The sequence below is a fragment of the Empidonax traillii genome, unplaced genomic scaffold (genome assembly GCF_003031625.1).
Source record: "Empidonax traillii isolate 1590-97213 ecotype Southwest subspecies unplaced genomic scaffold, ASM303162v1 scaffold131:size1687323, whole genome shotgun sequence".
NCBI lineage: Eukaryota > Metazoa > Chordata > Aves > Passeriformes > Tyrannidae > Empidonax > Empidonax traillii.
The window spans coordinates 516,342-537,779 of record NW_020955324.1 but is presented as its reverse complement, the minus strand read 5'-3'; the positions used below and the strand labels follow the sequence as shown (position 1 = coordinate 537,779).

Below are 21,438 nucleotides of genomic sequence, written 5' to 3'. Positions count from 1 at the left end.
CAGTGTGGCCAAAGAAATCAGTTGTGGAAAATGCCTCTCAACCAATGCTCTACAATTTGTTCCCAACAGCTTTTTTTTTTTTTTTTTCTAGCCTGGTTATGCCAGTCCAAATGTAAAGTGACCGAAATAGTGATTGAAAGAGGAATTCTGGCCTCCAGTTCATATAACTTTGCATTATGACAGTGTCCTTATTGCAGTGTCTTAGTTTTTCTCCATATTGCTAAAAAGGATTTTTCCTTTGTCATTTCCATTGTAATATTAGAGACAAATAATTCTAAATACATTCATTCTTGCTCCCAAAGTAACCCAAGTCCTAAAGTGTGTAAATTCCTCATGATTGATAGTATCCCAAAGTAACAATTTTTGCAACTATAGACTTTTTAATAGTTATGTATGTAACACATAACATCGTTGCATCTGGGCCACCTTAAATGCTGTACCTTCTAGGACTTCTGTAGGCTTTGAGCTTTTAAGAATTATGAATATTAATATAAGCATTTAGATCTAGAGCACCTAAAATGAGCTGCCTAATTCAAATGTACCATTTAAATTTTTTTTTTTTTCTTTACCTTTCATTATCTAGGTTCTGGAAAGATATTTAGGATCTGTGGAAATCTTTCTATCCTTTTTCAGTTACCTGTCTTCATAAAACTCATGGCTGGGAAATTTAGCTGAAACATACACAGTCAATTTGTAAGCAAAGTTCCAGTTGTTCTGGCATCATTGAATGACTCTGTAACTGTGTCAGTGTCCACTTGCTGAGGAATTGTTCCATATCTGAAAGGATTAGATGACCAGCTGAGTATATGAGCATCTAATACAGCTGGTTGGGTTTTGTTTGTTTGTTTTGAAGTGCTTTTGTTGTTTGTTTTTTGTTTGTTTGTTTTTTTTTTTCCCTCAGTGTTAAGTTGGTCACAGTAGACATCAACAGAAAAAAAAAATTGCTGCATTTTGATAGGAAATGCTGAGAAGTCTTGCTGACCGTCACACTTCTGAAGTATTTGTATGGTGTATTTTCCAGGAGTAATATATATTATTTTTAATGTCATCACTCCACTGACTAAAAACCCAAAAGTTAGCCACTGAGGCATGTGTAAGTTTTTATATATGTATTGTATGTAGATATGAAAAGATCTAACTATCTTGGAGTTGTGTAGTTATTGTGTTTCTCTTTAAAATATTTAGACTGATGAATGGGAAAAAGGTGTGACTTTTTAATAGGTTTTATATTCTGGAATTCAAGAACTAGACCAATAGTCTTTTTGTTAAATCTCCTCTTACTCCACAGTAGGCTTTGATTCTGCTGTAATATGTAAATGAGTGGAGATGAGTTCCATGGAACAAGGCCAAAGTGAGGAGAAACACAGCAGCACAAAGAAAAACATTGTGTGAGGGAGAACTAAATTATTTTGCTTGTTGGGTCTGGTTTGAAGACTTTAATGCAATTGTGGGTTTTTCATGATTCAGAAGGTTTGAAAGTTAGAAAGTTCTTGTCAAATAAATACAAGATTAATTTTGAGGATTCTCCAGTTCAATTAAAACTTTTCAATGTTGGTCTGTAGTTGGTTGTAAATTAGTAGTAGAAAAGAAGGCTTCAACTCCCAGGTAGCTCAAACTAAAGGAAGCAAGTCCTGGCTTTTGACAGAAGTAACATTTCTCAAGAAGCTTGTCTTTTCAAGCCTTTTTCTTCCACTAGTTAGCCACGCTCTGTCTCCATTGCTTAGAAACACTGTTATATACAAAGACAAGACAAGTCTGGTCTTCAGAATACACCAGCAGCCTTGCAGAATCACCTGGGTTTATTTCCTAGATTCATAGCTTTTAATCTCATTTCAGATCCTGATATCTAATCAAGTGGAAATTTATGGGGCACATTATTTTGATAAAAATGAAAGCTAGAGAACTCTGTTCCAGTAGTGATCTATGGTTACTTTTTCCTGCCAATGTCTAAGTTAAATTTCTAAAATCACTTTTAGGGAAGGGTGTTCTTCTTCCCCTCCCCCCCTCCACCCCTTGTCACTCATATCATTGTTGAATGAAGCCTTCCAACAGCTTGAACACTTGCAAACATGAATGCTGGAAGTGTACCAGCCTGCTGCTAATAGACTAGTTGAAGTGATGTCATGTGGTGAGCAGTGCCTCTTCAGATAAATCTGCAGTGCTTATCTAAATAACAAGATACAGAACTGCAGGTAGACCTACCTAGTTGCTAATGAGAGTATAAAATTGCTCTTTTAACAAGCAAGAATGCCAAATATTTGAAAGAATTAGATTATCATGGGGCTTTTCTGAACTATCCTCTTTATGAGTAATGAGTTAATCAATGTTTGCTGACGCCAATGGAAAAACACCTACTCAGTTCAGTGGGTTGCACATTAAGGTTGTAAACTTCGAAATATTATGGCCAATAATTTTACAAGAACAGGAAAGGGTAAATGAAGTTAATGAAGGCTGGAAATAGTTTGTCCTTAACAAGTATTTCATGTGGAAATTTTTAATTAACAGAAAAACTCAGACACATGATTTTGAAAAATCCCTTGTTGTGAGAATTACAAGCACAGAAGTGTCTACTTGGCTTTGTCCTTTTGTATTATCATTGGTGGGCATGTCATGGAATCTCTAAATATTAATCAGAAAAAATAATAAACTCATGGTGACATTAACAGAATAAAATACATTTTTCAATGTGGCTGCTATATATAATTCTGCAGACTTTTGACAAAACTTTAAAACTAAATTGGACATTTATTTATTTATTTTTTACTCAAGGAATACAGTTAAATGTAATGAGTAATTGTTAACTTTGCTCATGAATGCCCAAGAAAAAATGTCTTGTCTGGAAAAACATAGTTGACTGGTTCTCTCAAAGTGGAAACTGAAAATTTTATATTTACAACACTTCTGTGACACTGAAGAGAACACTATATCTTCCAGCAGAAGCTCAGTGATAACACTGATAGAATATTTTATTACCTCCCTGAACATTAGCAGTGAATACAATATTATTTCCCACAGTTGCAGCCAAGTATAGCAACAAGTAGAATACTGTGCCACATATGAAGACATGGTCTTGATTTTGGTTCCTACATTCTTAGTTTTGTTTCCTCCTGTATAAACATACAGCAAAATATTATTGTAAGGATTTTTCCAAATTCTCTAATGTAATGAGAGATTTTTCTTTTTAATGTTGGGCATTTAATGCTGTGAAAGGTTGGGATGATGCTGAGAGGAAGTTGTATAGTAGTTCTATTTGCAAAGAAAAAAAAAGCTTCAGGCCCAGTTCTCTGAACTGGCACCTGTTTTATCTGATGGACAATTCTGATCTTTGAGGGGATGGGTGACAAAAAAATTACTTTACAAAGAAGCATGTACTCCTTAACATAGATGGATTTTAGGAGTCTAAATCTCTGCTGCATATTGAAAATATATCCAAATTTTGTACAGTTAGCCAGATCCAAGTACAAAATGCATTGCGCATTGTTTTTACTGTATGACTGTGCTTTGATCTGGTAATTTTCTGATGCTTCTGCTCTTTTTAGGCTTCTCTATCTTCCTGTGTTTGTATCCCAAGGGATAGGGTGGAGAGTTAGTCATTTGGATACAGGTATAATAGGAAGGTGTAGCTTTGAGTTCTTCAGGTTTCTGAAGAAAAAATTATCTGGTTGAATGATGTTGTTTTATTAGGTTATTTTCTAAATAATAAATCAGTCTATGACTGAATACTTGTATAAGCCTTTAAGAAACAATAATTATTATTTAAATATTTTTACATGCACCTTGCTATAAACCTTGGTCTTGCAAACACTTAAGCACCTGAGAAACTTCAAAGCATTACCAGAACACTTCCAGGGTCACTGATACATCTTTTTTGATCTCATTTTTCTGAGATTCTGCATTATTTTAATTTTATTACATTTTCTGTCTGCAGACCTCCTGAGCCTGATACAAGCCACCGTCCCAGACAACCAGGTAAACCTCCAGATCCAGGACAACCAGGTTTAAGTAAAAGCAGAACAGTTGATGTGCTGAAGACAGAACAACGGGCACCTGGACGGAGCCCTTCTACTCTTAGTCTACGGGAATCAAAGTCCAGAACTGATTTTAAAGAAGATCAGAAGCCAAGTATGATGCCCAGTTTTCTCTCAGAAGCCAATCCACTGAGTGCAGTCACTTCAGTTGTGAACAAATTCAATCCTTTTGATTTGATATCAGATTCAGATGCAGCCCATGAAGAAGCCAGTAGGAAACAAAAAGTTACCCCAAAAGAGCAAGGGAAACCTGAGGATCAGAGGGGCCCTGCAAAACATCCAACTCAACCACAGTCTCCAAAGCCAGCTGTTCAACAACAAGGACCTGTCAGACCTACCCCGCAGCAAACTGAGTCTTCCAAACCAGTGCCTCAGCAGCAGCCTGGGGAACCAAAGCAAGTTCAGAAACCAGGCCATGGCCACCCAGCAGATGCTAAGCAAGAGCAAGCGAAACAACCGCCCCAGCCACGAGGACCACAAAAATCTCAGCCCCAACAGCCAGATCCAACGAAGCCTGTTCAACAACAAACTTCTACAAAACCTTCACCAGGCCCAACAAAACCCTCCCCACAGCAATCAGACAGCACTAGAGCGACGTCCCAAGCACCACCTCCCACAAAACCCTCATCGCAGCAGCCGGGACCTGTAAAACAACCATCTCAACAGCCGGCTCGGCAAGGAGGTCCTGCAAAACCACCGTCCCAGCAAGCAGGGCCTCCAAAACAGCCTTCTCAGCAACCTGGACCCGAAAGACCATCTGCTCAGCAAACGGGACCTGCAAAACAGCCACCACAGCCTGGATCTGGGAAGCCACCTCCACAGCAAACAGGGCCTGTAAAACAAGTGCCACCGCAGGCAGGGCCTACAAAATCACCTTCTCAGACTGCAGGGACCACAAAGCCCCCGGCACAGCAACCAGGACCTACAAAACCACCTGGCCAGCAACCAGGGCCGGACAAGCCCCCGCAGCAAAAGCCAGCTGGTGCCAGCCAACCCCCTGAGTCCGCCCCAAAGAAAACCTTCTGCCCTCTTTGCACAACCACCGAGCTGCTGCTGCACACCCCAGAAAAGGCCAACTACAACACGTGCACCCAGTGTCACACTGTAGTCTGCAGCCTGTGTGGATTCAATCCTAACCCTCATATCACAGAGGTGAGTAGTTTTTAAACTGATATTCGCTACCAGAGCAAAAAGTTGGGTTTACTTTCATTATGCTGAAACGTCAAGATGTGTCACAATGTATCATCATGTTCACTTAATGAGTTCAGAGAAAAAAATAATCGTATTCCAGGAAGCTGCTTATGAGTAAAATGGAGTGAAATCGGAGGAAAAGAAAAAAAAAGGAAGGTAATGGTTCTCTTTTTTATAGATTTAGAGGTGTCTTCTCACTTTTTCAAATACAAAGAGGAGAAACCTCCATGTGACTTTTGTCTAAATTTGATTGATTTTAAGCACCTGCTGTCTGTGTTTATAATCTCACCACAATACTCATGTACTAGTATATTTATAATTTAAGAAAACTTGCAACTCTAAGAGCTAACTAAGAAAAAGAAAAAAAATATATGTATAAAATCAGTCTTCATAGCCCAAGCATGTGATTTAGAAAAAGATATGGGGTAGATTTATTTTGCAACTGTGTCAGTGTTCATTAGCCAAAAGCCTCAGTCATAAGTTTTGACTTGGTGAGACCTTAGGTTATTTTGTTTTTGTGGAATGCTAAGAAAGAGATCTCTCTGAACTATTAAACTTGCTCACCATTCTTGCTGTAATTATATGACATAAAAATGGAATAGAAAGCAATATTAGGACTTCAGATGAATTTATTTTAATCTGATGTTGCAGTAGCTTGGTTTATTGCTTATACATATCCTTTACTTGCTCTGCATGGGAATAAGGCTTCGTGTGACTGTCTGATCTCTTCTTACTGCTTGAACAGCTTCTTGTACATCCTGATACGCTAATTTTAAATTTGAAATGTAATTTGGGTTTGTTTTCACTACCAACACTTTTATCAATTTATAGAAATTCACACATAGCAGACCTGGCACTGAAAACTGACTAATGATAAATAGCAAGAAGTGGTGTTTGGAAACCATATTTTTGTCTTGTTTTACTTTTAGTTTAGCTGATCTGAGATGCTCACAGGAAGAAGTACAGACTGCTGCTGTATTTTGAACCTGATAAGTAGTATCTGTATGTTTAAAATTGAATCAAAGAATTGCTGAGGCAGGAAAGGTCCTCTGGATATCATGTAGTCCAAACGTCTTCTCAAAGCAGTGTCACCTAAAGCAAGTTTAGCCAGTTTTGAATATCTTCAAGGATGGAGACTTGACAGCCTCTCTGGGCAACCTGTTTACTCAGTACCACAATGATTTAAGAACACTGCTAGCAGCTGGGTTTCTTTCCACAGCACATGTTTATTTGTGGGTACCGGTAACAAATATCAGACTTTTTGCATCCAGCAAGTATAATATTTATTGATTTATTGTTAGAATTTAAGCCTGAAAGACTAGTTGTAGTAACCACTGGTAGCACATGGCTTGGTTTAGGAGTGTACTGTCTTGTTTGAGTTTAGGAAGTTAAGAACTGAGATAGCTGGCATTAAAACCTGGATTGGAAAAGGAGTGATTTGAACAGTCATGTCATTCTAGATTGTTAGCAATATAAAAAAGCTGTATTTATATAAAAAAGACGAGAAATGTGATACGTGGATGTTAAAGAGGAACTTTTGTAATAAAACGTTACCTTCGAGTTCTGACAAAATGTTTTTAGACTAAAATTTCTTACATTTATTTGTGAGTGCTGAGTTGTTAATTTTTGTAGTTTGCTCCTGGAGCATCTTGGAGCCCCAAGTTTGTCTTACATTAAAAGTTTCTGATTTCCCATGGAAATGGTCAACAACTTTGGTATGTTCAAATGAAATGGATTTTGAGAGAGAGTTTACGTAAGATTTCCAAGTGTTTGGAAATTCAGTGAATAACTGCTCGTTTTTGAAGTGGGTACTCTGTAAGTGTGAAATTCAGGACTTTTAGACAATAAATACAGCTGCATTTAAGACTGATTACATACATATGTAAAAGCAGATTTGAATTTCATATTACACATTGAAATAAACACAGGATATGCATTTACTTCATGATGAAATCATTTCAGTAAATGAAGGTATTGGACATCTAATTTATTCAGCTATTAGTTACAATCTTCTGACTCCCACTCAGGCTTTTCTCATTTGCTCAGCTTTGCACCACCAGCTGTCTTGCTGAAACTTCATTGTGGGTGTCCTGCTCCAGTCTGTGACAAAAATCACATCTGACTTTATTACTTAACGTTGCTATCAAAGTAATAGAACCTGCTCTGGCACATACAAAAAATTGACTTATTTCAGCTGCCATGGTTCCTACTTGAGTCATTATCAAACTTCCCTTCCAGTGTCTCTTTCCTTTCAGTGTTTAGATTATTAACAAAAGTTTCTGACTTCTTCTTTACACTAGTTTACACATTCCTTCCTGTCTACCAGGAAAATCATGGTTTGACTCTTGGCTGTCAGTTTTCTTGATTATAGTGCAAGTTTTTGTTTTTTTTTTTGACTTCTGTATTTTGAGTTCTAAAGTGTTATGGACCAAAAATCTGTGTTTTACCCCTGCACTTACTGACTTTAGTCTCATACTTTGACTTTCCCTGCTGCTCTTTTTGCCAGGTTTCATGATTTTGGAATCCTGTCTCGTGCCTTTCCCATGTTCTTTGTAGCCACTGTTTTTATTGCTTATGTTAAACATGGGAAGCAATAATTTCAAGTTGGATGCTGAGAGTGAAAGGCATTTATTTAGAAAAGAATTTATATGACTTTTGTTCCTTCAAATTTTCCCCTGTACAATTGCTTGAAGTACCTTCTTAAGATATTCTTCTTACAAGTTTCTTACATGGTAGCTCAGTCTCTAAAACTAGTAGAGTGAATCACTTTTCTGATACAGATCTTTCTAAATTTCTATATTTTGTATTTCCAGCTGATTCTGGAAAGAATATAGCAGACTTTACAAACTGGCTTAGGAAGTAGATTGCATGCATTGTAAAACCATTATAAAAAGTGCAGATTTAAAAAAAAAAATTCTGTTCTTTTAAACCTCTATTTAAAATGCAGTAGTACATGCACTCTGTCTGTTTTAAGTCACTAGAGAGAACTGTGTAACTAAGAGCAGAAAGTGATACCTGTATTGCCACAAGGTCAGACCCCTTGAACTATTTCTCTGAACCATCTGACCTTGCAGTCCTCTTGGGGAGGAAGAATAGTGGGTATCTTGGTTTTGTACAGCAGTCTAGAGAGAAAACACACCATACATAATGTGCTCCGTAACATATGTCTCTCTAATCTGTCTAGGTATTCACACTCCGCTCATCACCATGGCACATGACTGCCTAGCAACAGTTGCATAAAGTAATGGAAAAAATTATATAAACAGGTTTGATTACTGGTACTCTATTCCATTTTCCTTTCATATACATCAAAACCTTGTAACAGATGTGTATTTGATTATGTGGTGATTTATTTTTCTCTATTTTTACCATTTTGTTTTCCCAAAACCATTCCCATGAGGAATTAGCAACAGAAACCAGCACTTCCCAAAAAAAAGAACATTTGAATTAGGAATAGGCTTCCTCAAAATGAGCAAAGACAACTTGAAGAACTATCCTTTTTGTTAAACACTTATGTATAGTTTTCCGATAAAGCAAGGCAAAAAAGATGGAATGCTACAGTTAAATATGCTCGATACTGGAGTCAATTTTCATTCTCTGTGAACTAGTTATTGGAAGATACATACAACACAGACTGAGCAAGGGTTTAAAGTGTAATAATAATGTCATTACATTCTTTATGATGGGCTTCTGTAAGCTGATGATGAAGTAGAGTGTTGGAGCTGTTAATACTGGAAACTTGGCTGTATGTGGGCTCAGCCCATGGGCCCACCCATGATGTGTATCTGTGGATGCCTGCCTCCTAGGTAGTTTTTGAGTTTTATCTGTGTTAGTCCATATTTCATCCATTGTTTCAGTGGGTTTTTTTGGAGACCATTTAAAATTACTCTCATTTTATACTTAGATACTTACTGAAAATTGCACATGCAGATAATGCGAATCTGTGTATATTGATGAAGGATTTGCTTACTTGCCCAAAGCTCTTCTGGATGGAGGCAAAGTCAATTCTAAAAAATATTTTATTGGTTTTGACTATTTTTCAAACAATGTAGCCGTATCAAAGTTGACATAATCCTAATGGAAAAAAGGGGAGGGATAAAAAACCTTAAACAGTTGACTCTCCCAAAGTGGCATGTATAGTTCCTGATCAAGCAAAATTTTACTGGATTTGCACATTTATTTTTCAATTTAATATGAAAGAGATTTGTTTTAATCAAATCTGAAATATTTATATTTTTGTGGGTTTTGTAATTTTTGTGTGAAAGGGGATGTCTATTTTTTTAACTTTTTTTTCTTTCTTTCTTTCTGCCTCTGTTTTTATTTACAATCATACCACAACCTTTGATTTAAGAATAAAATTTTTTGGTTCAAATCTTTGTCATGAATGTTGGTATTTGTTTTTATTAATGTCCTGCATCTCCAAGTATCCTAAACAGTAGCAAATAACTTGGTCACGAAGTATTATCAGTACCTAAAGAGAATTTAAACAATCAGAAATGAATTAATTTTCTTCAGTTATTATAATTTTTTTTAACTTTCACATGGAGAACAATATATAATAATTGAAAATAAGGAAGATGACTAACGCTTGTGGTGAACCCAGATAAGTCTTGTTTAAACTTACAAAAAATAATAGAAATGACTCTATAACATCTCTGTTGATTACATGGCAGTAAAGGAAGCTCTTGATTGAATTGAAACCTTCCCTGTAGTTTGTAGTCCAGACTCTATGCTGCTGTAGTAGTGCATAAGAACTAGAATGCAACGTAGTCTGAATATGACATAAAACCAAGAATAAAACTTCCATCACTGTGGGTAGTGACGTACCACAAAGTCTTAGGCTTTTTAATTCCAGGAAAAATAACTTTGAAACACTCTATGTAAACGTAGACTTGGGGATGGTTATTCAGGCTTATATGAGTAATGCAGAACAAAGTAGAAAAAAAATTAGGACCTGAATCTAATTATCAGCTGTTATAACCCTCATAAGTTGTATAGAAATATGTTTAAAAAGCCCCCAAAAAACCCAAGTCTTCTTTAACTTTCCAAAAGTATTAATTTAGATATCAAATCTTACAGTGCTGAAGTAAAGCTGGATGTGTTTTGTAAAAAAGGATGGACTTTAGTCTGGGTTCAAACTGAACAGAGAGCAGACTCAAACAAACCTTTTTTAGTTGTCATTTAAAAATGATCAAAGTTTGAACTATATCTGTGTGAAATATTTGCTTTGGTACAGAGAGTACTTGGGGTGCTGCAGTTTTACTAACACTGCAGTTTCTATTCAAATGGGGATCATTCACAATTTTTGTGATGAAATGAAGTTAGTATAGTTCCTATAGTTCTGCCTCTAGCCAAACTGCCACATAGGCAGTTTGGGAAAATTGCAAAGATCCTCAAATAGAAGGGTTATGGAAATACAGGGTACTTTTTCTCACTGAGGAATATCCTTAAACAAACTCCCACATTGTTTCTGTCTTAGAGGAAGACTATGTGCCTACATTTCTGCTTTAAATTAAGGATTGGATGTGGTAAGAGCAATGATGCCCTCTATTTGGATTTTTTGGGGGGGAGTTTGTTTGTTTATGTTTTAATTCTTTTTTTTTTATTTTCCCTTTTATGAAAGGGGCAGACAGAAAGAGGCAAACCCCCTCTGCATGGGGAATAGTTTCTCAATATTTTCATTGGACAAAGTCTACAATATGTTGGAGTGTTTTCTCATTAGTCCAGGAAACTGTCCTGTCCAGTTTTTAACACGAGTAAATAATAAATTAATCTGCATAGCTAAAGATGTCAACTGCAGTCAGCCATCTGCGCCAGTATTGCTGTTGCTTGGCAACTGTAATTTACTACTATGTGAGGCCATGTGATGAGGAGATGCTGTTTGCTGGGTAGTCACTGGGCAGGCAGCGTGGCCCAGCCCTGCTCCAACCAGACAGCTTAATCCCTTCTCAGATCCCAGCAATATTCACTCGGATGTGCTCTGTGCTGCACAGATTAACTTTGTTAACCTTTTCCTTGCTGCTCTCTTCATTTGCACTTAGATTTTTTTTTTTTTTGTTAAACATTCACATGTTTCTCGTATATTAAGTCTTGATGAAGTCAGTGAAAGCAGTGAACATTTGTTGCAGTGCTGCATGATGCAGAGGACCGAGCTGTCTTTAAAAGGCTTTTCCCTTGCCCAGTACATGGGGCAGCTTAATCACATCCCTGGCTGTAAAAACTAACTTTTAGATATTCTGAGAGAGTGACATTCAAAAAAACAAACAAACAAAAGTCAAAAGATTGTGTTCATTATTTTGCTTTATGATTCTAATTGCATAAGCTATAAAATAATAGTTCCCCAAATATTCATAGTTCACATTCAAACTATAGCTTCTTGTGTTGGTAATTTAAGGAGAGTAGTGGAGTACGTTTTAAAGTTGTGATAACTGCACAACACAATTCATCTAGTGGTGTTTAGTAGATTTAAAATAGCTAAGTAACAATTAAGAATAGTTTTTAGTATGTCTATTCTAGAAGTTTGCTCCGATTTTGGTTCAGCACCAAGCTACAGTGCTTATAACCGTTGCTGTGGTTTGTGGAATGGATACCTGGGGACCACGACTGAAACCTTGTCTCATGTTTGTGAGCATCCTAAGTCAGTGTTCCCTGATAAACTCATCTGATATCTGAAAGGAAGGTAAATATGTATTTTGTAATGATGGTCTGTTTGCCCCCAATGAGGATCAGTTTCATACTGTGTACAATAATTAAATGTTTGTTTCAGTGTAATTAGTTTGAATAGCTGAGATCTTGTTCATGAAAAGATTGTGTGGAAGGAAAACTTTGTCTCCAGTATTACCAAGGCCTGTTTAGAAGGCCTTTTTCTGTTGTACGTTGATATTCTAATTTAGTTTGTTTTGTGATACTTGTTCTTTTTTGTTCATAACAGGATTTTGTGATCTAGTTTCTTGTTTCTTAGAGTATTCTACCACCCTGCACAAAGCTGAATAAAAGCCTGTGCTTTAACACTTTATTTTTTTTTATGTTTCTCTCATCATCTTGGCAAAAATTCCTACGAAGAGCCAACTCTGGATTCCTCACTCCTCCCTGAAATTGTCAGGAACCAAATAAGCTGCTGTGTTTTCAGACTAGAAACTGATTTTGTCGATAAAGTTTTGGAGCTGAGCAAAGTCAGCAAAGTCCATTTAAATATCTGTGGCAATCTAAAGGCTTTATAAATCTTTACATTTCTGTGGTGATGTAAAGGGATGTTAATATTTTATGCATATCTTTAAGTTCCTTTTTATAGCACCAAATGACTGGTCTAAATGAGATTGAGATCCATTCCCTTAGAGTGTGGCTCTGCTCTGCAAAAGGACTGTTAAAATGGCTTATGAGAGCTACATTCAAATTGTGTGCCAGTAATTTTTATAGGAAATATGATCCATCTGCAAGCCAAAACTTATTTCTCATGTACATCTGGAGTCTTAGAATCAAGCTGGATTCTCTTCCTCCCCTACATCATCTTCAGGAATAGAAATGGAGCATGCCAGTCGATGCACTTGCTCTCTGACAGTTTTCCTATTGCCTTTGACAGGTTTGTGTAGTTAGAACAAATCTGAACTCTTTGAAGAAAGGAATAGGCACTGGATGGCCTTCAGTTGTGTTGGCTTTGTTTGGGATAGGGAGAAGAATGGAATTGTAGCTCATATTTGTTGCTAGTGTGAACTATTAGCTTGCCTTTCTTTGTGCATTCACAATCTATGGAATGTGGTCCTATAATTTTCTTCAAATAAGTCTCTGTTGATGTTGTTACTAAAATACTGAGTAAATTCACTTGGTGCTCCCAACTAGCAGAGTTAATGATATGGTTGATGAATACATAAAATACATTTTAATTACTTCTTTGTTGTTATGAGGGTATATAGGTTCTTAATCAGTTAGAAAACAAAGTGTAAATTTTCTTTGTTAAGTAGTTGAAATCTGAACAGAAGTGCTGCATGAAATCTGTCAAATTTACAGTTCTAGTCATGGCATTTAATGGCATGGGTCTTGGGATGAAGAAAATCACACAGATTTCTCTAGAAATAAGACCCAGCTCCCACCTCTATATACCAGTGTAAAAATAGACAGCTTGGGTTCCTGAGCGACAAAGGAGAATCTCCTTTGCAAGTAGACAGGAACTGCAAAAGCTCATGAGTTGCTCTGGAAACTTTTGCTCTGGAAACTAGGAAGTCACAGAACTGCTGCCCAGGAACAACTTTAGGGCTAGAGAAACATTTGTATTTTAGTTATCTACAGCAGCAGTAAGTTTCACTGCATGTGCAATACTGTATAAGAGCATCTGTATTTAACAGAAGCTTACTCCTGGTAAAATTTACAGAAAATCTCTGTAATTGCAGGTGAGTGTTTGATAGAAAACTGCATCATGTAGCACTCTTAATTTTGAACTCCTGCAGTTCCAATCACAGGCCTTTAGTTTGTGCAGTTTTGTATTTGTTTGAAGATGATGTATGTAATCTGTAACGACTTGAGGGTTTTGGCACTTAATTCCTCCCACTAAAATGCATGGGAGGAATTTTATGTTTAAATCAGAAAGATTTAAAAAATAATACAGTGAAGTAAAACTTCCTACCTTTTCCATTCTGAAGTTCAGCTGTAAGAGTAGCAAATTCATTTTAGTTTTAAAGGTTTCAGTTTCATACCAAGGATGCACATATGTGTGTAAATATATATATGTATACACATGTAGGAAAAAATTGTGGCTGAGGGTTAAGGTTTTATCTTCTGCACAACATTGTCTTGAAAGCTGTAGCATAGAATTAACTTTTGTTTAGACTTCAATTAGGTAGCAGAGTCAGACTACACCAGCTACATGTTGAAGACAAGCCTCAATGCTTATAAATGAAATTGGAATCTGGATGCCTTAAACGTCAGGATCATTCAAACATTTGGTAGCACAACCCAACCCTACAGCTACTTCATTTGAGGTCTTAAAGGTGTCATAATGACTTAAATTTAGATTTTCTGGAAGCTGACTGAGAGCAGGTAGGCACCTGTTACTGCCATGTTTTCATGTCAGTAAGAAGAAAGAACAGTGAATCGTGATGGGAAGTGCATTTTCCAAATATCTGTAAAAGTTCTGTGGACTGAGGGGAAAGCCATTCCTGGCTTAGGCCCATTAAAAAGCTTCTCAGAGGATCCTGTCTTTCTCTGCTGTGGAAAGGAGTCCACCTCCCTAAAATAAGAAATCTTAGTTACTTTGCCACAGCCAGACAACTGTCATAGCCTGGTCTTTGATTACACTTACCCTTAAGAATGCGTCCAGAAATGGTATTAGTATGTATCTAATTAAATTAGACTAATAGCTGAATTTAAATAGGGGAACTGATCACTAATCAAACAAAATGGAGTTAAGCTAAATGTAATCCTTGTTCAGGTTGTCTGTGCAGGTCTGAACTTAATTCCTTCCATAATTCAAAGTAGACCTTAAACGAGTGTTCCAGTTTTGTCTTAGTTTTTCACTTTTTAACAGTCACTAGCTATGTGGTTTGTGAGTAGACGAGAAAATTGTTTAAACAACCTAAAAAAAATGGCACTGAAAATGGAAGATAAAGCAGCCTTATTACTAATGGTAACTTGATTACTGTGAACTTACAGCTGAGGCCAAAATTTGGCATCTTTTTGTGAAGCTTTTAGTAATAGTGAGCTTGTATTCCAGACTGTGTATATATACCGTTTTTATCAGAATAATTGAAATAACTCTTTTAGGGAGCTGCATCCAACTGTTCTCTTTAGATTTTTGCTGCTGGAAGAATACAAGGCTGGCAAAGCACACTCAAATAATGAATTCATTGCCTCAGTCCACGGCATCAGAGCTCTTTCCTTCCACTGAGCTCTGATACTACACTCACAGAATCTTTCTTTGCGTGTAGTACCTCCAGGTTTGTCCCATGATGTATGGTGAAGATTTCGTAGTATCACAGAATGGTTTATTTTATAGGAGACCTCTAAAATCATCGAGACCTGACTGAGAAACAGCATCCAGAAATCTTCACCCTTAAGGGAAAAGAGACCTATGTTCTGTATGTATGTATGGGAGCCCCCGGTGGTCTAGGGGAAATGACACTGCACTGTCACTGCAGAGACCCGGGTTCGATTCCCGGTCGGGGCCCCTCCCCGGGCAGATGGAGCTCGTTAGCCCTGTAAGGCAATCCATCTACGTCCTGAGGACCTCGCTGCCACTGTCCAAGCGTGCTTGGCCCCGGCAGATGAACCTCAGGATTAAAGGGTGGGCTCAGTTCCATGCACACTGTGTCTCACCTAAAAAATCCAATGCGCAGGCTGGAAGGTGGAAAGACCTTCCCCGGTTCTTCGTTCGCGAAGAGGCTGGCCAATACAATACAATACAATATACAGTGGTGCCTGCAGATGCTGTAGCTGGTACCCTGTGTTTAACACAGACTAAAGAACAGGAGAATGGCATTTTTGTAGCCTATAATGTTTCTGCTGGTGATAAAAAATGTGGAAAATAGCACGTGACCACATGTTGGTTTAGGCAGTTTGATCCTTGCTTTGATTGTCAAGATGGGTTTTTCTGTCTTATTAGAAAATATGATTTCCCTCACATGTGATACTGCTTGGGAAGAAGAAATGTTTTGAAGTTGAGAGGTACCATAATTGATGAGAAACCTGGGTAAATACATTATTTGCCTTATTTCTTCTCTTCTGTGTGAAAAGAGGGGCCCATTGCATGAGGCACAGTATAGTGTTGTATATTGGCCAGTCTCTTCGCGAACGAAGAACCGGGGAAGGTCTTTACACCTTCCAGCCTGCGCATTGGATTTTTTAGGTGAGACACAGTGTGCGCGGAACTGAGCCCACCCTTTAATCCTAAGGTTCAGTAATTACCCTAGAAACTTCTTCTAATAACAACGATGTTTTGGGAAGCCTGATTATGGCTCTTGAAATACCACCAGGACTTAGGCAAAGCTCGTCACTGATTCCAAATGAAGACTTGCCCTCTAAGATTGGTGGTAAAGCATAAATCTGTGTAGTACATGATGCCCATTAACACAACTCTGTGCCTAATTCATTGGATACGTATTAATGCCAATACCTGTGCTCTGTAATTTAAACCATTACCAAAAGCATAAGCTGTTCATAAGCTGAGCTCAATAGATGTATGCTTAAAGATAATTATGCATTTACTGTGTTTTAATTCTGATTATTGTTTTCTGTCAGCAGGCTTGATGAGTTAAAACTATTTTAGCAGCATTTGTCATTATTCTGGCAAATCATTGCTCTAAATGAATCACTGCTAGGTCCTATGAAATTCCGATGCCTTTTTTTCATTTTGCTGGGTTTTTATCCTCCAGTATTCAGCTGTGTGTAAACTGAATGTGAAGCCATTAGAATCATGGGCTCAGTGATAGCTTGACTCACTGGAATGTGGAGGAGAATGAAAATAATCAGTTTAGCATGTTAACGGCAAACTTTATTTCTCCCTTTTTACAGAGAAGTCTGAAATACTGAAGCAAGCCATACATTGGAATAGCCTGTTATTGTGTTAATTTTATTAACTTTGTCTTATCCTAATTATAATACCTTTTTTTTTTTTTTTTTTTTCAGATCAGTGAATGGCTCTGTTTAAACTGCCAGATGCAAAGAGCATTAGGAGGTGACCTAGCACCAGGTCATGGTCCCGGGCCACAGCCACCTCCACCCAAACAGAAGACACCCATTCCACCTTCAGCAGCTAAACCATCCCCCCAGCCACAGCCAGTTCAAAAGAAAGATGTTTCTCCCAAACCTGATCCTTCGCAGACAGCAGAATCCAAAAAAACCCTTCCACAGAAAAAGCAACCGTCCTTGCCTGGGTCTCCCCCTGTAAAATCGAAACAACCCCACACAGAGCCCACTGAGACATCCCAGAAAACAGATGCTACTCCAAAGTCTGATCAGGTCAAGCCAACGCAGGCTGAGGATAAGCAAAAACAACCCAGTGCGGAGAAGCCTGTGGCGGACACTTTGCCTACTTCTGCAGTACCAGGGCAGAAACAGGACTTGGCAGGTCCCAAACCGCCACCAACTCAACAGAAAGTGACAGATTCCCCAAAGCCAGAACCTGCCAAGCCGTCACAGGACACACGTCCAGCTGGGGATAAGCCAGATTCCAAACCTGTTCCACAGGTGTCTCGGCAGAAGTCAGACCCCAAGCTTGCGTCTCAGCCTGCGGCTAGACCAGATGCTAAAACTCAAAAGCCTGTTGAGCCAACACAAACAAAAGATGATCCTAGAAAGTTACCAACAAAACCAGCCCCAAAGCCTGATAGCAAACCAGCTCCCAAGGGCCCACAAGCAGGGGCAGGACCCAAGCCAGTGCCAGCACAGCAGCAACCTCAGAAAACTCCAGAGCAATCAAGGCGTTTCAGCCTTAATCTGGGAGGCATCACCGATGCCCCTAAGCCTCAGCCTACAACACCACAAGAAACAGTTACTGGGAAACTCTTTGGATTTGGAGCTTCAATCTTCAGCCAGGCCTCAAATTTAATTTCCACAGCGGGTCAGCCGGGGTCTCAGACATCAGCCCCACCTGCTCCTGCAGCAAAGCAGCCCCAGCCTCCGTCACAGCCTCCAGCCCCTCAGGCAGCCCCCAAAGAGGCTGGTCAGGCTCAGCCTCCTCCAAAAGCTGTTCCTGCAAAGAAAGAAGCCAAGCCTCTTACGACTGAGAAACCGGAGCCATCAAAAGCGGATAGTGTTTTAACAACTAAAGGATCTGGTTCAGAGAAGAAAAGTGGTTTGGCTAAAGACAGTAAGCCTGAGGCTGCTGAAGCTAAGAAACCTGCTGGGCTGTCGGAACCAGAGAAAGCCAGCCAGCCTGAAGCATCTTGTCCCCTTTGTAAAACTGGACTAAATATTGGTTCTAAGGATCCCCCCAACTTTAATACCTGTACAGAGTGCAAGAAGGTTGTGTGCAATCTCTGTGGATTTAACCCAATGCCGCACATAGCTGAGGTAAGGCAATGAAATCTGTATTTACCCTGTATTCTTACCTGCAGGCTACCTGTGCTGTGGAGACCAGCTTGTAGCTGATTTTTAGCTGTTGAATTGTCAAGATAAATTGGAGTATTTTATGACCTGAGGGCTTTTAAAATTAAGTATCTGTGTTGTATGAAATTTAGTCAGTTGTTGGATAGTACTTCTGATGAATTTTCGGCATATAAGGGAGTCTGGTATAGGTGGTTGCTAGAGTGTTGAGACATAACAGATATGGTTATGAGCTCTTTAGAAAGTGGTGCTACTATGACACAGCAAACCACTGTACTTGCAGTCTCCTATGGGATAAAGTTCTTTTTCATATGCTTCAGTGTTGTAATGTGTGCTTCTCTAATGAGTGCCTCTGATACACAAAATTACTGAATGAAGGAATATGTTAATGCTTAGCTATTGTCCTTCCCTCCTTCTCAATATATCCCTAAATTTATTCCATTAATCTCATTCTGGCTCTGGACTCTTTGTATATGCTGATATACTCATTAAGAAGATTGAAGTTTGAGTGATACCTGTGGGTGAAATACGTAATTTTTTGGTGCAACAATGCAAGGTTTACAAAGTTACTTCATTCATTAAGGAGTGTGAGTTTGAAAGTGCGTTTTCCATTACTGCCTGAGAAGCAACTTATATTTCAAAGAATTACACAACTTATTGTCAACAGTTTCTTCACAAACTATATTTTTATCCTCTTCCTTTCCCCTTGTAATTTTTTTTTTTGAAAGGAGATTGAAAACTTTTTACTAGCTCAGTGGAAATTGAGAAGCATATTTTACTTGCCCTATCACTTTGGCAAATTTATTTCAACAGAAGCAAACCACCTAAAAATACTTGTGGGTAATTTAAATGTGTAAGTTGGTCTGTGCAGCACATGACAGTAGCTGTCAATGTTCTGTCTTTGAAATTTGAATGACTACATGAAAAATTACTCCCAGGGTTAAAGATTATAGCATCTCTGCCTTAAGGTGAGAAAAAATGTTGGAAGAAATATCAGGTTGCAGGAAAAATATTGCTTATGTTGTTTGTGTATGCCTTTTTTTGCAGATTATTTCCTGGAATATACTATCATTTGAAAGGCCTTTGTCCTTCTATAATAAGCACATTTTATCAAATATATGAATATGTTGTCTAATGTCTTTGTGGTCATTGAGGTCAGAAGGAAAGGTCTGAAAACACAGGAAGAGTGATCAGTGATTGAAAGTCAGGATTCAATTGATTTTTAGTTTATGCACTGAATATGCACCATCAAACACACACATTCATTCATCATTGTCCCACTGCATGCGTACAAACACACACACACACACTTAGTTTAGTGTGTTTAAATGTGAAAAATACCTATGACTTTCCTCAGAGGGACTCTGGTGTGCATACACGGAGTACCACAGAAATGAGATGTGTCAGTTCTGGTGAAACACAGTGCTCAAATGACAACTATGAAAGTTCCAATGCATGACTTGACTTCTTCAGAGTTGACTTAGGTATGGCACTGCTTTGTGGTTTGCAGTCATGTTCCCTGGATTTCTTCTGTTAAAGATGAAAAAGCTGGTACTCTGTTTCTTTATTTCCATCACTGTTACTGTTAGAAGGTTTTCTCCTTGTTTCCACTCTTTGGATACACAGAGCTTGAAACTGATTGATTTTCTTTAGACTCTGACTTCCTTACACTTTTCTTTTCCTCTTTTTTGTCTTTGCTTGCATTTTCTTTCTCCATTACACATTTCCACCTCTGCCCCATTTTCTGCCTTCTTTTTTTCCACTAAGTTTTGCTAAAAAATGGCAACCTACTTTTCCTTTACAACGGGAGGTGGTTTGTTTGACTGAAGACATCCCAGCTTTCCTCGTCATAAAGATTGGAGACAGAAAAGGGAGCTCATCCTCTCCTCTCCCAAATGAGCTGTGTAAATGATGTGTTTATCCTCAGATAGAAATTCTGTCCCTGGATGCCCTGTATATACCTCTTACTTGACAGAAACATGATGACAAGCCAGCAGTTTATGCTCACTTGCATACTCCTTTCCTCCACCAAATTCTTCTATCTGTTGAGTACAATCTTGGAGATTTTATTTACTTGTGTCTTTATTTCTTTGGGGGTTATGAAGGAATAGAAAGGCTTTTAAAAATTGGTCTTTCTGATGGTTTTCTACCTAATTCTTTTATTCCTGTATGCTGCATTCAAAGAAAAAATATAATTCCAGAAGCTACGTGCCCTCTTCACCCCAGAAGGGGTTTAGAATGAACAAACATAATGGATATATTAGTTTTTCTTTGGGTCTACAGCTGTATCACAGTTATTTTAATAGTTATTTATGTATTGTCTACGTGTTGTTGCCTCAGTAATGGCTGAAAATGAGTTGAGTTTTATTGACCAAGTGGTGGCTGAACCCTTGTTGCCAACAAAGCTCTTATTGGGCTGCATGGTAAGGATCAGTCCCGTGGAACAGGGAAATCAGTGTTTCATTGCCAAATGCAGAGGTGCATCTAAACCCCATGAGCACTTCTACCTTAAGATCTCTCAGAAGAGAATTTCCTCCAGCCAGTGTGCTGCTGTACTGCAGACATGGCTGAGGGTTTTTTTAAGGGAACAAGTGCTTTCTTACAGTGGCAGTTGTTTGTTCTTGCCTGTGTGTGACAAAAATAACTTTCAAAAAAGTCTTTAAGCTGCTGCAGTCAGTCCTCTAATAACCTCTCTACTGCAGGAAATAAGAACTAGACTCTTACCTAGTCAAAATCAACAATGTGCTATTTAATTCAGGGAAATTGTTCTTGTTTGTGCAAGCAGAGAATTAGGCTAGAATACTTTTTTCTAAATTGGGCTGATTGTTCTTTTTCTCCCTGATTTGTTGATCCAACAGTCAAACAGTTATTTACTTAAATGGTAATTTATCCATGATGCAAACAGCCACAAATGATTAAATAAATGACACTTGATAGATTTCAGAGACCCACAGGACCATGGGAACTCTAGTGCATTAGCAGACTCCTTATTCTGCCATTTGCTCAATGGGGAGGAGCACTGTTTACCAGCTCTGTAATTAGCTTTCCAGCTCAGGTAGTTGGAAGCAGCTCTATTTTTAGTAACAAAGCACAAGATCGCAACTGCTGAAGCCAGAAATGAAATGTGTGGCAACGACCATTTTGTGCATTTAAAACTCAGTGAAGCTGTTCAGAATATTGAACAGGA

At 38.2% G+C, this 21,438-nt stretch overlaps 1 protein-coding gene across 9 annotated transcripts in view; it reads left to right on the top strand.

The window, feature by feature from the left end:
- The window catches only part of PCLO (piccolo presynaptic cytomatrix protein), a 339,690-nt gene that overhangs the window by 2,272 nt on the left and 315,980 nt on the right, over positions 1 to 21,438 (top strand). For 8 of the 9 annotated variants that reach the window (XM_027883653.1, XM_027883652.1, XM_027883655.1 and 5 more), the window contains exons 2-3: positions 3,929 to 5,180; positions 16,833 to 18,218. In XM_027883653.1, the coding sequence (XP_027739454.1) occupies positions 3,929 to 5,180; positions 16,833 to 18,218 (2,638 nt within the window). The remainder of the gene's footprint in view (positions 1 to 3,928; positions 5,181 to 16,832; positions 18,219 to 21,438) is intronic. The other variant, XM_027883650.1, reaches the window with a different exon arrangement.